This window comes from Aricia agestis, chromosome 2 (genome assembly GCF_905147365.1).
Source record: "Aricia agestis chromosome 2, ilAriAges1.1, whole genome shotgun sequence".
In the NCBI taxonomy this organism is placed as follows: Eukaryota; Metazoa; Arthropoda; class Insecta; order Lepidoptera; family Lycaenidae; genus Aricia; species Aricia agestis.
In genome coordinates this window covers 1,775,866-1,793,118 of record NC_056407.1, presented here as the reverse complement: position 1 = coordinate 1,793,118, position 17,253 = coordinate 1,775,866, and the positions used below count along the sequence as shown (strand labels likewise).

The 17,253-nt window shown below is 35.9% G+C and overlaps 3 protein-coding genes across 6 annotated transcripts in view; all 3 read right to left on the bottom strand.

Annotated features, from left to right (window-relative positions):
* The window catches only part of LOC121738346, a 37,402-nt gene extending 31,890 nt beyond the window's left edge, over positions 1–5,512 (bottom strand). For all 3 annotated transcript variants that reach the window (XM_042130333.1, XM_042130344.1, XM_042130337.1), the window contains exon 1: positions 5,310–5,512. The gene's annotated coding sequence lies outside the window, so the exon portion shown is untranslated. The remainder of the gene's footprint in view (positions 1–5,309) is intronic.
* Positions 5,513–7,986: 2,474 nt separating this feature from the next.
* Positions 7,987–12,474, bottom strand: LOC121739657 (probable NADH dehydrogenase [ubiquinone] 1 alpha subcomplex subunit 12). Of its 2 annotated transcripts, XM_042132177.1 has the most exons (5): positions 12,303–12,474; positions 11,805–11,946; positions 10,570–10,626; positions 8,388–8,522; positions 7,987–8,081 (listed from the first exon to the last, which is right to left on the bottom strand). In XM_042132177.1, exons 1-4 carry the CDS (start codon positions 12,407–12,409, stop codon positions 8,388–8,390), a joined length of 441 nt encoding a protein of 146 aa, XP_041988111.1. In that variant the 5' UTR covers positions 12,410–12,474; the 3' UTR covers positions 7,987–8,081. The 2 variants fall into 2 exon arrangements, with proteins under 2 accessions (XP_041988111.1, XP_041988110.1); XM_042132176.1 differs by lacking the exon at positions 7,987–8,081 and having other exon boundaries at positions 8,240–8,522.
* A 425-nt stretch (positions 12,475–12,899) lies between these two features.
* LOC121739655 (G patch domain-containing protein 4) lies at positions 12,900–14,467 on the bottom strand. Its single transcript, XM_042132167.1, has 4 exons — positions 14,304–14,467; positions 13,983–14,134; positions 13,573–13,844; positions 12,900–13,463 (listed from the first exon to the last, which is right to left on the bottom strand). The coding sequence occupies exons 1-4, from the start codon at positions 14,347–14,349 to the stop codon at positions 12,917–12,919; spliced, it is 1,017 nt and encodes a 338-aa protein (XP_041988101.1). The 5' UTR covers positions 14,350–14,467; the 3' UTR covers positions 12,900–12,916.
* Between the last annotated feature and the right edge of the window lie 2,786 nt (positions 14,468–17,253).

The following is a 17,253-nucleotide window of genomic DNA, read 5'->3' as shown; positions in this document are numbered from 1 at the left end:
CATGTCAGATAAAAATGATTCCATTTAACACTTCACACGATAAGTATTCTAATATGGACATAGGCCACATTACCACTCTCGACTCTCATGGGTCGCATGTAATGGATACTACATTGTTTAATGTTTAACTTTCTCTTAATTTGACGTCCGCAAACAATTTGCCTGGGAAGTATAATAACAGCAATTGTCTAGAAATCACAAACAAATAATGCATTTTGGATGCGCGAGCTAACGAAAATCTCATCAGTATGTCTTTTTAGAATTCTTAGATAGCAAGATCTAGCCTGGGGCCTAATTCTCATGCTCCGAATCTAAAGGATCTAATCGTGCACGATATTCTATCCTAGCTAATGAGACAATGGCCTTCGAATGAGAATTAAATCTTTTTAAATCTTTTAACGACCTCTGTGGCTCAATTGGTTGAGTGTGAGGCAGCTCAAGCCGGGGGTCGCCGGTTCGAATCCCGCCGACGGAACAAAAAGTTTTTCAATGTTCCTGGGTCTGGATGTGTATTAAATGTGTATGATATAATAAAGCACGGGGCCATACTGATGTGGTGTGAAGATAGATATTATTAAAAAAAAACAGATTTAATAGAATTGGCTTGAAAATTGCTAGAACAACGGGAAAGTGCAAAAACGTCGTTATGCATCTCTCAATTTTAATATTTTCAGTGGCAAAGGATAGTAATCCCAGTATTTCGCTTTCTGTTATTCTATTAATGGCTCTATTCCACTCGATAAAACCTAGGGCTAGGGTAGAGTTCTAGGCATACATTAGCGTGACACCGGACACGGCCAGTTCCCTCACGGAAGGTCGATGAACAAGACCCCCTTTGCGATTTATAAATCAATTGTTTAATGTATTATGTAGCTACTACGTGTGACTAGCTGCTAGAAAGCTCACCTAGATTCATGGTAGGTACTATCATAGAATTTGATTCATAAGCAGATGGCGGACCTACGTTATTTGGTCGCGTAGTGTCAAGCCCACGACCAGCTTTAAATTGACGTAACCCGACCAAATGACGTGGGTCTTCAAACTGCCTATGGATCAATTTCTTCGATGGTACATAGAAATGTAAGTATAAAATTGTACAGTCGGTGAAATTGATGCATAGATAGAAGACCTAGATGATTCGGTCGGGTTACGTCAAGTCCAGTCGGCACAGACCACTATTTAAATGCGATTTACATTGACTTGACCCCACCCGACTAAATAACGCGGGTCCACCGTCAAGTCAATTTCTACGACAGTAGAAGGGAATTATAACATGAATTCTGTTAATTTATCTTGACTTGGATGGGATGACCCTCCGTCAGTGAAAGACTATGAGACAGCTTTTTTTGGAGAAGGAGAGGTTCGAAAGTTTAAGAATTGGCTGTTTAAAGTTACAGTTGAGAATTAACCTCCCGATCCTAGCTAATGCAGCAATCGTGCTGTGAGAACTTGACTTGAGCTCATTTAAGCTGTTTCAAACATTGTGTTATCTCAATTAAGATCATTACAAGTGACGTCATCTGAAGACCAGTGCTATTAACATATTAGAAGCTATCCTGCCCATGATAGCTCTTAATTGGTCTCAAGAAATGTTAATTGAGCTAAACGTGTCAAATGACGTCAGATGAACTGTTCCTCAAGCTTTATTTTGTAAATCTTGTGAATGCTGTCTATCTTTAAATCATATTGTGCTTATGTGTCAATTAAACGAAATTTGCTATTTAGTTAATTGTCGATTTGTACGTAACCTTTCTCTCCTCTCCTTTTTGGTAAGTACGAAATAAAGAGATGGCATTTTGAGTATCCATTACAACTTGTAATGGATACTCAAAATGCCATCTCTTTATTTCGTACTTACCAAAAAGGAGAGGAGAAAAAGGCAATTTGGACTTGGGATAGATCATCTAAGATATTTTATTCATTGGGTATTTCATCGGCCAATCGTCAGCCTATTAAATATAGATCTTCCATTTTTATTCCTTTATCAAATATCACGAACTCCACAATAGTGATGTAACCTCAAACAATAAAAGTATCGATAAATAATCCGTCGATAATTATCACTCACGGCGCGGTCGCACGAGGCGAGCCAACGACCGAACAATTAGTTCCACACTGGGTACCACACCACGGTTACTGTGGGAGAAATTCTCTGGTAATCGCCCTATCAATCATATACTTCTGTTGACATGGCCATTGCGTCATATTAAATGTGTGTAATGTGCACTTACTGAAATGCATTAGGCAGGAGAAAGAAGAAAAAGTCAAGGCTTCTGAGTTCTGTGGGACTAATAGAACTCAGACCAGAAGAATTTTGATATGAAGGGACACATCACACAGTTAATTAAATGTAAACAAACAATAGGTATAAGCCTATAGGTACGTTAAGAGCCCCACACATTAACAGGTCGCCGGCAGGCCGTCGCCTGACAGTTAATCGGAAAAGACCACAGACTCACAGTTCCCCTAGCGATTTTGAAGATTTTGTATCTAAGACGGTCAATGACTGTCAGGCAGCCGACCTGGCCCTGTAGACAAGTGGCAAGCGATCATCGTAAACGCCAAAAAAATGTATGCGATTTGACATTAGTATTCACTAGCGAAGCGATGACCTATGTCAAATCGCATACATTTTGTTGGCGTTTACGATAAGCGCTTGCCACTTGTCTAATAGGGCAGAGCCTGCAGGCGGACTGTTAGGGTGGGTTGCACCAGAGGCGTAGTTATAATTAAGGTTAAGGTTATCGTCAAATATGGCGTGCATTATGGACTTTTACTATATTATGTTGAAGTTAAAGTTATAGTTGAAGTAAGTTGGTGCAACCCACTTTTAATGTGTGGCACCTTTTATCCTAACTCCTGTGATATTTCATATTAGTGACAATATTTCATTTACCTAATTCTAGTATGGCTAAAGGGACAAAAGAATTTATTAAATTGAGTTACATCAAATCCCTACTAACTGTTCCAAGGTACATTCGTAAATGAGTCCAACAATTAAAAATAAATCAGAGGTAGATAAAGTAAGGCGTGACAAATGAGTTTAACGCTGATGATAACTGTGAGTCAGTTGAACCACGGTTAAAACTATTACAAAACTGTTAGTTCCTGTTTGCTTAATGGGCCATCTCACGTCTGTACGGTTTGTTTTACTGCGCTTATAGGCACAAACTAATTCCATTTACAGAAATAACTGCTTTTACTATGTGTGGTACTGCAATTTTCTCACACTAGTCGTATACTCATCGCGGTGTTTACAATTTTCAATCACCCGTATAATATTTAACATGGAACGGATACTTTTAATGTATTACAATAAAAGTACCATAATATTTTTAAAGAAACGGAATTGGCATCCATTATTATAATCAGATAACTCAATACATCTTCAGACAATGTACATCGTGATTCAGCCACGCCCATAAGTATGGGTAAACTAAGCAGATAATTTCAAGTAGTATAAGTAGGTATAACACCATAACCTAGATCTGCCAAATTGCTCCCAACATCAACAATATTGAGTTTACACATACACTTCGGAGATAAAATCTTCTTAACAATAGCGTTTCATGCTCCCGCAGAACCGGTTAGCGGTTACCATTAGTTGGGGTCAACCATTTGCTTAATCCAAATCTATCAGAACTTGCTTCACTGAACCTTGATTTTGTATGTTGCTCTTAACACTTAGAACAATACAGATTCACAGTTTTCGTTTCGTAATCTTCAGCCCCAAAATCGTTTGGACCCAATATTCGAATATAGTGCAGTCAAGAAGCCTGTTCATTATTTAATTTTATTTAATAGTTTTTTTTTGTCAAATTGAGTCGCCGTGGCCAGAACTTCATAATAATTCATATGTACTTAATCCAATTCTTAGACGGTAGACTGATCCTTGTTAAAAAGTAACTCGGCAACCAGCAGCCCGTTTATAATAGTCGGCGGTATATTAAAGCTTCGACCCTTATTTTTTGTTCCATTTTTTCAGTTTACGAGAACCATTTGAAAGAATTTATAATTTGCTGTTAGGGAGTTTTTGACCTACGGGCCAATTATATAAAATATTATGTTGATTTTTTTGGATTAGCCTCTTAAGACTTCGGTTATGTTAGTAATATTATACCTACAGAGTGTAACAAAACAAAATGATAATTACTTTAGGGTGTTTTTTTGGGATTTGTATGGATAAGCACCCCAGCGTCATGAGTTTGCCCATAATTAAAGTAGTTTAAAATAATTTACTCTTTCAGCGCTCATACTCTTACAGTGAACTCTATACAGAAAACTCATATTTCAAGCTCAAATGTTTTGTTACACCCTGTAAATGTTATTTTTGCTATGGCTTCGGACTACTGGAAATAGTAGACACAGTAGGGTACAGTCTGTCGACTGTCGACTTTTTGACCCTGTAAACAGAATACAGATGGTCTACAGTCCACACAATATCAAACGCCGAGGCGGCTGTTTAATGAACCCATTTAACCAAAAGTTGGATCCTCTATACGAAGGATTTAAACACATCTAGATGAGCGGCTGTAATTTCAGCTTAGAATTTTGTTCTGTTTTTACAATCAATTCGCAGTAATCGCTTCCTTGGCTTTCTGTGAACTACTCTTTTACCAGTAAACTATAATGACTAGTCTAACGATTACCTTCTAAAAATTCAATTCACATAACAAAATATAACAATGGGTTCTCAGTAGGTAAGTGATTTTATGGAAAAATATTTACATTGTGTTAACCACAGGTAGGTTTGTAATACGTATGGGTATTTATTAAAGTATGGACTTAGATTAAGTAACTTATGAAACTTGAAAGTACATAGTTAGCTACTTTCAAGTTTCATAATATTATAGTTAATATGTTTAGCAAATTGCAACGTAAGAAAAGCTGCAATTTCTAATGTCAATGCATCTGACATCTTTCAATTGTACTTAGGTACCTATTAAATTCATAGCCGTTGCCAAAATCCAAAATCCAGGCAGCCTGTTTTTTAAATTATTTTTTATTACTGCGTAATAATTATAATATTATTAATTAGTTGGAACTTCGAGCCGTTCCAAAAACCAACACAAATCTTTTAGGATACGTCTTACTACACAAACGAAACATCGAAATAAGTACGATGAACCGTTATCGATAATTCATTAAGTATCGACACCGATAAGGCCAACACTATTGCCACCCACGCGAACTTTTTTTTAAAAGTTTGCAACGAAAGCACAAAGCTTGAACCTTAAAGTTTGTTCTGAACGCACAGTTTAAGTTTAAAAAATACATCTAAGATCAAACGACATCTAAAACTATCTTACCATTAAATCAGACGAAATCCAGTTTAAGTTTACTCCATTATTTAAATACGAATCGCCCAACAAATTCGTGTTTCTACACTAAATACGGTCACCACACTAAATAAATACGAAACAAACTATTCGTAGTCACATTTCTCACAGGAATTCAGTTAATTAAAGTTATAAACTAAGTTTGAAAGTAAAGACGCTCAACAGGCGCCCGCGTCGAGTTTTGACTGGATTCGAAGTCAAGTTATTTTTACCTGTGAAAGAAAAAAAGTTTGCCTATACACGAACTTTCGTTCCGTGTACGCAAAAATGATTCTTATCCGATTGAAATAAAGTCCACTTAAGATTGTCGTCGAAATTGCATCGAAGCAGCCATGTTTGAATATAAAAGCAAGCCAAATTCAACTTTATACAATGTTAATCATAAGGTTAAAAATCCCTCGATATCAATATAAAAGCTCTTTATGTCTATAGTTATGTAGCAGGCAGTTGTTCGAAGTCAACGCTTCTCAATGTTGTGGAGAGAGACCCATATTATTGGCAATGATTAATGATAAGTATTCGTGTTCTATGAACGTCTTTAATTGACGTCCACAAATATATTTGACCTGCAAATTATTTACTAACCGAGTGTTTAACTCTTTATCCATAAACCGCTTAACCGATTTGGTTATTTGGTATAGAGATACTTTGAGTCTCGGAAAAAGGACATAGGATAGAATTTGAGCAAAATGTACGGTTATAGAAAGGCAACATGTCCTTCATTTTATTACTTGACACCTGCAGTTGCTCAGATCCTAGAAGGTAAACTTCTAGTGTAAACTATTAGACCGGTTTTTAAGTTTTATTGATATTCATGTTTCGTTAGACATAAAATTAATTATTATTAATTATGTCCCTAAAATAGGGGCATTGTCCAAAAAAAATCACATGTACTTTTTATATTTTTATTTTTCGTTAAAATAGGGTATTTTAAGAATATAAATTAAATAATTTTGAAATTCATTTGCTAGTTTTTCTCAGTAAATTTTTAAAGTTTCGCTCTGACGTCATCATCGGCGGACAATTGACCTCTGAGTATGTTTTAAATTTCCTTTCAATCTTATTTATAATGACTGGTTCGTCAAATGCAAGTTCTCATTATGTGAAAGCTGATACGAGAAGCTTACCAAAAGTTCGAAACGTAATGTTGGTCGAATTTATTGCTAATTTAACGCTATTGAAGGTCAAACAACGGTTAAACATATTTGTTCAAAAATATAAGTAACTAATGGGTATTTTTTTCGTTTATATACAGAAAAACGATCACTGACCTTATTCCTCGAAATGTTTTTGTAATGAGCAAAATTAAAAAAAAAATGGACAATGCCCAATTTGTCGAGGCAAAGTTGAGCTTTTTATAAAGTTTGAGAATCGCTGGATAGGACCCGTACTCCCAAACAGGTTTCTAGAGGGAAATAATAGGAATAACAAGCCACAATTTGATACGAGTTAATCCAAATTTTAGTTTCATTGTCTGATCTGCAGATTTATGCAGAATATCTGAGAAAGTGATGTCCCATTGTTTTGCCTTTTCCACGCCTTGAAATATTTAAGACTGTAAAAACCAGAAATTACTATGTAGGATGCAGTTAGGTAGGTAGGATGCAATTAGACATAAAGCATAATGTATTATCGAAAGTTTAAAAGTACAGTCAAGAATACGAGTTTTAAAGGTTTCTAATATTATAGTATCGCATTTACACAATTTAATCGCGATTATACAGGGTGTAACAAAACTAAGTGATAATACTTTAGGGTGTGTACGTGCTCCTTGTAGTCCGTTCACTGTGAAAGTAGCAGCGCTGAAAGACCAATTTTTGTTTTACTTTTGTTTGAGGAACCTCGTGATGCTGGAGCGCTTGCCCACGCAAATTAAAAGAAAAATTTGGTCTTTCGGCGCTGCTACTTTCACAGTGAACTCTCTACAAGAAACACATATGACATACTCACCCTAAAGTATTATCACTTAGTTTTGTTACACCCGGTAAAATGTACGGTTCCCGCGCGATAAACTAATTTTGGAGCACAGTATTCTATATGCATCTCCTGTATAAACTATGGGAATTTATGACCAAACTATAGTCATTTATTAAATTTGAGAAATAGTGCATAGCTTCTTTTGCAAATGATTTATTTTCTACTTATGCTATAATTACAACTTTCTTGCTCTGCTAAGTACTCACATACGGTTTTGTTCGATCGAGCAATAATGTCAAGCAAAACCCGCGAATTGGGATTGGAATTAAATATATCGATTTAGAATAAAACTATCGAGCAATGATGAATGTGTGGACGACCACACATTCATCATTGCTCGATAGTTTTATTCTAAATCGATATATTTAATTCCATCAAGCTGGCTCAATGCGAGCCCTCGAACTGCTATGCTAAGTACTCACATACGGTTTTGCTCGATAGTTTTACTCCAAATCGAGCAATAACCGCAAAACTGACAGCTCGAAGGGTCGCTTCGAGCCGGCTCGATGGAATTGAATATGTCAAATGTGTCATTTCCTTCGATTCGGAGTAAAACTATATAGCAAAATCGTATGTGAGTACTTAGCATTAGGGTTGCGGTCCACACAGTCATTATCACTCGACTTGGAGTAAAACTATCGAGCAAAACCGCATGCGAGTACTTAGCATTAGAAAATAAAAATGTCTCTGCCACCTATAGAAGGCATTATGCAGTAGCTTGTAGATGAATTTATAACAACTTAATTTGATCTCGATAAACATAGCTTATTCGCTCTTCTTAGCTGGGACCCGCCCCAGCCCAGGGCAAGACAAGATAAGTTAAGATAATGACAAGGCAAGATAATGAGCAATATTATGGGAATTGATGACCAAAATACATATTATAGTCATTTATCTAATATTAAGAAAAAGTGCATAGCTTCTTTTGCAATTGATTTATTTTCTACTTATTCTATAATTACAACTTTCTTGCTCTTAGAAAATAAAAATGTCTCTGCCACTTATAAAAGCCATTATGCAGTAGCTTGTAGAATGATTTGTAACAACTTAATATTATGATCTCGACATAAATTATTGGCTCTTCTTAGGAGGGATCCAGGGCTCTATCTTTGCTCTAGTGGTGCTGTATGGCACATACTGTCCAGTGGTGCCCGATAAGTTTTCCGATGCTGGAGCCATCCACTTGTACTTGGGCCTGGCGGGATCCTGAAAATACCAAAGAAATTGTTTATGTTCCAAAATAAGCAATTATTGACTGGTTTTTTTTTTTTATGAAATAAGGGGGCAAACGAGCAAACGGGTCACCTGATGGAAAGCAACTTCCGTCGCCCATGGACACTCGCAGCATCAGAAGAGCTGCAGGTGCGTTGCCGGCCTTTGAAGAGGGAATAGAGTAATAGGGGAGGGTAGGGATGGGAAGGGAAGGGAATAGGGGAGGGTAGGAAAGGGAATAGGGTAGGGGATTGGGCCTCCGGTAAACTCACTCACTCGGCGAAACACAGCGCAAGCGCTTTTTCACGCCGGTTTTCTGTGAGAACGTGGTATTTCTCCGGTCGAGCCGACCCATTCGTGCCGAAGCATGGCTCTCCCACGTATAAATTGTGTCGTGAATTGTTACACAGGAGAAAAAAACTAATAATAAAATATGCTTGTTACCATAAGTTCAAAATAATAGATTATAAGAATGACAACAACATGAAATCGGCAAAGTTCGAGTCGGACTCGCGCACTAAGTACGGTTCCGTACTGTTATAGAGCAGAAGTAGCCGCCCAAAAATTGTGTTTTTCATATGGGAGCCGCCCTTAATTATATAGTTTAATTTTATTTTATTATTAATTATTAAAATATAACTACAACTAAGTATTTTCTGAACATTTCAAGAACATGATTTTTTTGCTATATCTTTTTCGATATCAATAATGGCCAAAGATAGGCAATTTTTGGCCATTATTGATATCGAGCAAAAAATAGCAAAAAAATCATGTTTGTTATATGGGAGCCCCCCTTAAAATATATGCTATTTATTTTGTTTTTAGTATTGTTATAGTGGCAACAACTTTAGTATTTGTTGTTATATATATACAATCTGTGAAAATTTCAGAAGTCTAGCTATAGCGGTTCTTGAGATACAGCCTGGAGACAGACAGACAGACAGACATCGAAGTCTTAGCATAGGGTCCTGTTTTTACCCTTTGGGTACGGAACCGTGAAAACAATCATGTTTTCAGGGTCAAGAGAAATATTTTGCTATTGTTTAATTATCAAATTAAACAATAGCAAAATATTTCTCTAAAATACCTTTTTGTTTTTGTCAATAATTAATTTTATTAAATACTAGCTGTGCCCGCGACTTCGTTCGTGTGGAATAGTTGTTTAAATGGGCAAATATTTATTTTGGCGAACAACTTCCTCAGCTTTATAAATTATAGCTGTTACCTACGACTTTGTCTGCGTCTATTTCATTAATGCATTCATTTCGACCAAATTTGATTCTTAGACCATATAAAAACGATTATTGTGAGTTAATCTTAATAGTTAATAAATAGACTTAACTATAACTGACATTTTTTTGGATCATTTAAAAAGTAGTAATTCTTCCATACATATTTTTTGGGTTTCTTGGACTATTTTTGCAGCGCACGCAACGGAAGCTCTCAAAGATGAATAATTTTCCCCGCTTTTTTCCCCTTTTCTCTGTTTCTTCGCTCCTAAAGGTCACCGCGTGATGTTATACAGGGTGTAACAAAAATAAGTGATAATACTTTAGGGTGTGTACGTGTTCCTTGTAGAGAGTTCACTGTGAAAGTAGCAGCGCTGAAAGACTAACTTTTTTTTTCACTTTTGTATGGGGAAACTCGTGACGCTCCAGCCCTTGTCCATACAAAAGTGAAAAAAAAATTCGTCTTTCAGCGCACGTACACACCCTAAAGTATTATCACTTATTTTTGTTACACACTGTATATCCTATATATCCTCGATAAATGAATCTATGATATCTAACACTGGAAGAATTTTTCAAATCGGACCAGTAGTTTATGATTTCACAGTGAACTCTCTACAAGGAACATGTACACACCCTAAAGTATTATCACTTATTTTTGTTACACACTGTATATCCTATATATCCTCGATAAATGAATCTATGATATCTAACACTGAAAGAATTTTTCAAATCGGACCAGTAGTTTATGAGATTAGCATGTTCAAACAAACTCTTCAGATTTATAATATTAGTACAGAAGTAATACTTACATTGAATGGTGGTAAATCGGTTTTGTAATGTAACCAGCCAAACCACTCAGGGGTCACCTATAAAAGACAACAATATGATGAATAAAACACATTGTTAAATTAACCTTAAAAAACTCTACTTTTTAACTCGTATAGCAAGATAAACTAGTGTATTTTATTTTTGATATAAATTTTAAATGTAAAAAAGCTCTGTGTAGACACCTAATTATATTGCTACCAATAAAAGTAAATGTAACAATTCAGGCATATAAAGCAATAAATACAATGACAATATATTCTTTTGGATGTGCGAAAATAAAGCTTTTAAAAAAGCAGTATAATTATTAACGCCTCTGTGGTCCAGTGGTTAAGAGCATGGCTCTTGACTCGGAGATCGTGGGTTCAATTCTTGCGTTGGAAACATCTTATTTCCAAGTTTGGTTAGGACAAAGCAGGCTGATCACCTGATTGTCTGACAAGTAAGTTGATCCATGCGTCGGATGGGCATGTAAAAAGTCAGTCCTGCGCCTGATCTCTCGCCAGTCGTGTCGGTCTTCCGTCCCACTGGGTTATGAGAGTAAAGGAATAGAAAGTGCTCTTGTGTACTGCGCTCACACTTGGGCACTATAAAATTAGTCCTGCGTACCTGGCCTGGTTTCAATGTAACCGGCCACCGTCACCGAAACCGGTGTGGGGGGGTATTATAATTATTATTCCTGATACCACATAAGTATCATTGGTTTTCATTGAAAATTATTCAACAAACCAAAGTTTTTGTAGTGCTTGCAACTTAGACACATTATTATTAATTGTTATTATTTTAATACAACACTTTTTTTTTTTTTTTTTGAGGGTCAGTTATTTGGGGCTTCGTCCCGGTTTTCAGCGCTATCGGTTTACACATTCCACCAGGCTGTTTTCAGGTTGATAGGTATGAGGTTGGTTTTGGGCTGATTGTTGGATTGTTGGGTTGGTGTGTGTTATAATGTGTGACGAGTTGGGGTTAATAAGAGCTGGTTGAGTAATGGTTGTATTGGGTTGGGTAGGTTGTGAGTGTGGTTTGTTTTATTTTGATTTTTGTTGTTATTAATACAAGTTGGGTTAGTGATGAAGTTTGTATTGGGTTGGAAGGTTGTGATATTGGTTTGTTTATTGTTGTTTTTTGTTGCAATTACTATGATTTGAGTGTTAATGGTAATTGTATTGGGTTGCTGGGTTGTGAGATTGGTTTGTTTTTAATACAACACTGGATTTACCTGACTGCCATCATAGTTCATGTTGAAGTTATCAGAGTACTCCACCCATCTGTTTCTGCCGTAGAAGTAGCGGGGGTTCTCATAGTACTTGTTACCAAATTCGTCTTCACCAACCAGTTTACCATCCTTCAGCTCGTCCTGTCTATAAAAATGTTACAGTATTACAATTAATAGCTAAGAACTATATTCTGACTTCCCCCCTTTTGATAGTCTGTAACATGAGTCATTATTGGTAGTTTTAGCCACATGTATAGGTAACATAAATACAAGAACTGCCTAAGTAACTACCATTCTATTTGCTTTTGCTTAGGGATAAACAAAGTAGTAAGTACTGTCTCATAAAATTATATGTAAGTAACGCAATTATTCGCGAACGATTGAATTTATCTACAAGGTGTTTTAAATGTATATTCAGAATTGATTTATTTTCGTTTCATCCCTACAGAAGACAGATATTAACCTTAAAATATTACATAATTACAACAACATTGATTTTACCTGTAAAGTTTGTACAGTGATGCACGAATGCCACCATTTTGACGAATAATGTTGAACAAGGTACCTAGTTTGTCCAAAGCCAAAATTTTGGCAATGGAATTCGACATTTTTACAGTATTTTCGTCGAAATTTTAACAAAAATCTCATTCAAAATATTATTTGACAACTGTCACTTTGACGCAGATTTGACAAATCACGAGTGTCAAAATGACGTATTATTTTTTAATCTTCCTTGCAAATCGCAAAAACAATATTTGCTATAGGCCATACCCACACCAAATACAAAGAGCCAGCTGCTGCCAAGTGCCAAGTGCCAGACTGGCAGCAGCTGTGCCAGGGTTCAGTGCCCAAAAACAGTTCATTCACTCAAGAGTTTCGAGTCTCGTCTCTCAGTCACGAGTCGAGACGCAGGAGTTACAACTCATAGACGAAAAGCCAGCGACAGGGAGAATTTCATCATTTTATAAAAGCTGAAAGTTTTATTAGACCAGTAACTATAGAGTTTCAGTCGCGGTTACCTACTTTAGGAATTTCCAGTTCTGAACGAATTAATCAGATAAAGTGATATTGCTGTGAGCTAGATAAAAAAGAAAAATGTAGTTTTCATAGTGTATTTATTTGCATTTTTTACTACTGTGATAACTATTATTTTCAGTAGCATTACTATCACCATCATCTCTATCCACATTTTTTCGTTTTTTTTTCTTTTGCCCTGTTTTATCAAGAACTGAATCTTTGTTTTCACTCTCAACATTTACATTACAGTGATTACTTTTCTTCTTTGATGTTTCAGCGTTTTCCTCATGCATGTTGCATGCAAAGTTACTTCCTAATAAACTTCCTTCTTCTAAGGTAGAATTCTTCTTTTGTTTGGATTTTTTCTTATCTTTAGCATCCTCAACATATGCATTGTTATCTCCTGTGTCCATATTTCTTGTAAAACTAATACATCTTTTCTTTTTCTTCTTTTTTTTGTTCACAGCACCAGAATCATAATCAGTATTTAAATTACTCTCTTCAAAAACTTGTGTGTCAGCTTCATTTGAATCTGTGTCTTTTACCTGTGAATACCCTTTAAATTTAGCCTGTTTTAATAGCATCTGTTCTTGTTGTTCAATTCTTGCTAATTTTCCTAAAGCTTTTAGGCCATGGCGTGCACCTCTGAAAAAAATCAATATTATTCAAATTGATAAACTGATTATTATTTTATATAAGTATATTGTGTGTGTTAGTTATGCTTTAATTTTGTACTGGAATGAATGGAACTTACTTATGTGCAGTTCTTCCTTCACAGGCTGCAAAAAGTTCTTCATCTGTTAATTTCATAGGGTCTTTAGGTTCTTCTTTACTATCAGAGTCCTTTGTAACCTTTTTAGTTTTAGCTTTTCCTCCCGTTAAAATGTCAGTCCTCACAAAAAAGTCTGAATACTCCTGTTCTGCTGGTTCATCTTTCTTTTTCTTATGTATTTTCCAAGTGCTGTTAGTAATTTCGAATTCATCTTTTGTCTTAATTTTTTTTGTTTTACCATTCTTTTCTTCGACCTTGAAAGGAATGCATTATTTTTAGTTGAATTTCATTAAAGAATTGATATAAGGTTCAAAAACAGTTTTAAGTAACATAACATTTTATAAAGTCAGCTTTACCAACACATGATAACTGAAAGAAGTCATTGCCTTTACCTCAACATTTTTTGCTGCTTTATCGTAGAGCGCGCTCCACCAGTGCTCTGTAAAATCTGATGCAGCATCATATCCGATACCTGCTACACTTCGCTTCAACTTAGGTTTTAGTGCTTGTGATATTCCGTTTTCGTTTTTTCCGAGTCCTTTGCCTTTAAAAACGCGTTGTTAGATAAAATACACGAAACATATCCACATAATTACTTGATAAGCTAAGTAAGTTGATAAATAAATAAGTTGATTATCTAAATAGGTTCCAAAGGAAGCATATGAAGGAGCTTTTATTATGTAGGTATACAGTAGCAGAATTTTCCAGCTTACCGTCTGTCCAACCATATTTTTCTAATTGTTTTCTTGCAAAATCCATTGTATTTATATCTTAAATATGTAATAGATATTAAATGGTATATTCTTATTTAAACATTGTAAAAAAGTTATTTAACCTGCAAATCGTAAACAAATTCCACTTTGGAATGCAAATTGCAAACATGTGTTTTTGACATTGACATTTTATCCTAACTTCCTTTTTTTTTCTTATTATGGCGCTCGGATTTTTAACCATGGCCAGTGTCAAGTAAAATATGGCGGGGAAAATAAATATTCCTAAAAAGTTTACAAAAGGCGACGGGTCATTTGTGACCCAGGCCCGACACAAAAGAGACATATCCCATTTTTTTCGCCATATTATGGGTATCCAGGATATGTAATTTTTATATTCAAAATCAGTGGCTAACATGTTATTTATTGCTTTCTTTTTTTCTTCAGGCGCAGTATGAAAAGTGCTAATACGAAGAATAAGAATCGTTATTTGCATGTAATTATATTCAATATCAGTGGCTAACACTCAGAAATATATTATTTTTATACCATGCCTAAAGAAAAACACAAAACCATAAATTTACAAATATTATTTTGTTTAACTAGGTAGGTACAAGTAAAGTTTTTTTTACTACCTTCTACTAGTATGTTTCAAACAATTAGAAACGTCCTGTCTCTGCAGCACGTGATAATAATTATAACACTGAGGGCGAGATAAGCCCACGGAATATATAACACTACAGGAAAGGGTATATGGTCGTGGCCCGCGTGCCATAGTTATGTCCAGCTGGACATAACTTAACTCGCACGCAAAAGGAAATTCGTGAGTACGCAATTTAAACCTTACGTTGGTTGACGTCAGGTGTAAAATTGCGTACAACTTCAAGTCTTATCATATTTAGCTGTCAAGCGCCATCTAGCGTTGAATAACTGAACTCGGTAGTCAGAGACGGTATTGCTAAATTTAAATTCTTCTTTATTTCAAAAGGGTTAGGGTTGTTTTTACGACATTGTATTTAAAAAAGAAATCTCTTTGTGATTGGTTATTTCTTTTGTGTGCGTAAAATGTTACTGTGTGAGTTTGGCGACAGCAGTTTCAATGAAACTTACTTGCTATGGCCCTTCCTTTAGTGTTATATATTCCGTGGATAAACCTATAGACACCTACATAAGTTTTTCTTTAGCTAATGAACATGAAAACAAAATAGTCGTCTAGCCCATCCTAGGCTATAATAATAACACTTATCACGTGTGCACAACTTCCTAAAATGTTCGCTTCCCATGATAACATGTACAGTAATATTCATTTTTTTTTAATCTAGAAACAGTAATACTCATTATTTAATAGAATATCTTCCATCATGGGATTGTACATTACATATAAGTGTAATACTAAGTTTTTGAAGAAACATGTCGTGATTACTGATTACATTTTACATCTAAAAAGTGTATTTACATTAGGGTTGTTGAGGAAGTGATTATGAGGAAGAGGAGGAGGAAGAGGAATTGTCACTCGCAAATTTAGAGGATGCGGATGAAGAAGAGGATATTTTTTGAGGAACAGGATGCGGATGAGGAAGAGGATGAGGAATAGGATGATAGGAAATTATAAATACTAGCGGACCCAAACCAAAAGCCTTTGTGCAGTCTGTACATAACTAGGTACATACATTACACAAAAAATAATTAAAAGGGTATTTTCCAATGGACCAAACTATGAATCTATACCGTTCTCAAAACACAGAATAAAGAATCATCAAAATCGGTCCAGCAGTTAAGAGGAGCTCAGTAACATACCTACACAACACACGCACACAAAAATAATCGGCTAAGTGCGAGTTGGACTCGCGCACGAAGGGTTCCGTACCGATATAGAGAAAAAATAGGCCAAAAATTGTGTTTTTTGTATGGGAGCCTTTGTATAAAAATTGTATTTTTTATTTTATTTTATTATAAATCATTAAAGTACACATACAATTAAGGACTTTGTGAAAATTTCAAGTGAGTACCTATTGCCATTATTGATTACGAGCAAAAAAGGCCAAAAAATCAAGTTTGTTGTATGGGAGCCCCCCTTAGGTATTAATTTAATTTTGTTTTTAGTATTTGTTGTTATGGCGGCAACAAAAATACACAATCTGTGAAAATTTCAGAAGGCTAGCTATAGACGTTCTTGAGATAAAGCTTGGAGACAGACAGACAGATGGACAGACATCGAAGTCTCAGTAATAGGGTCCCGTTTTTATTAAGATGAGTGAATGATACAATTCTCTGGCTCTGGCGTGTGCGTTGCCATGATTGGATACGCGACGCGCATGCGCAGTGAAATTCCTCATAAATTCCTCTTATATTTTGAGGAAGCGATAGCGGAAGAGGATTTTTTTATTTTTAATTAGATTAGATTAGATTAAAAAGAAAGCAATAAAATAACATATTGTTAGCCACTGATATTGAATATAAAAATTACATATCCTGGATACCCATAATATAACGAAAACAATGGAATACGTTTCATTCGTGTCGGGCATGGGTAAATTTTGTATGGTCCGTGACCAGTCTTCTTTAGTGTCACCGCAGACTTACAATTTAAAGTTAGCCGACTATCGTACAAACCACAGAAATAGATCAAGATAGAAGCGCCATGTCGCTCCAATTTGTATGAACACGAGCGTATGGCGCTTCTATCTTGATCTATCTATGTGGTTTGTACGATAGTCGGCCAACTTTAAATTGTAAAGCGGGGAATTGACTACCGGGTGTCGCATGTCTGCTCGTCAATTCCTAGGTACGGGCACAGACATGCCCGTTGGCCCGTGCCCGCAGCCTGCCCGCGAGATCGCATTTTTCCCGCGCGGGCACGGGCAAGTCTGTACATGAATGGTCGCGACGGACAGCCCGCCGTCATTCGCGCCTTACGGCCGTTCCCAATATTTGATCTATCTCTGGTTTTGCC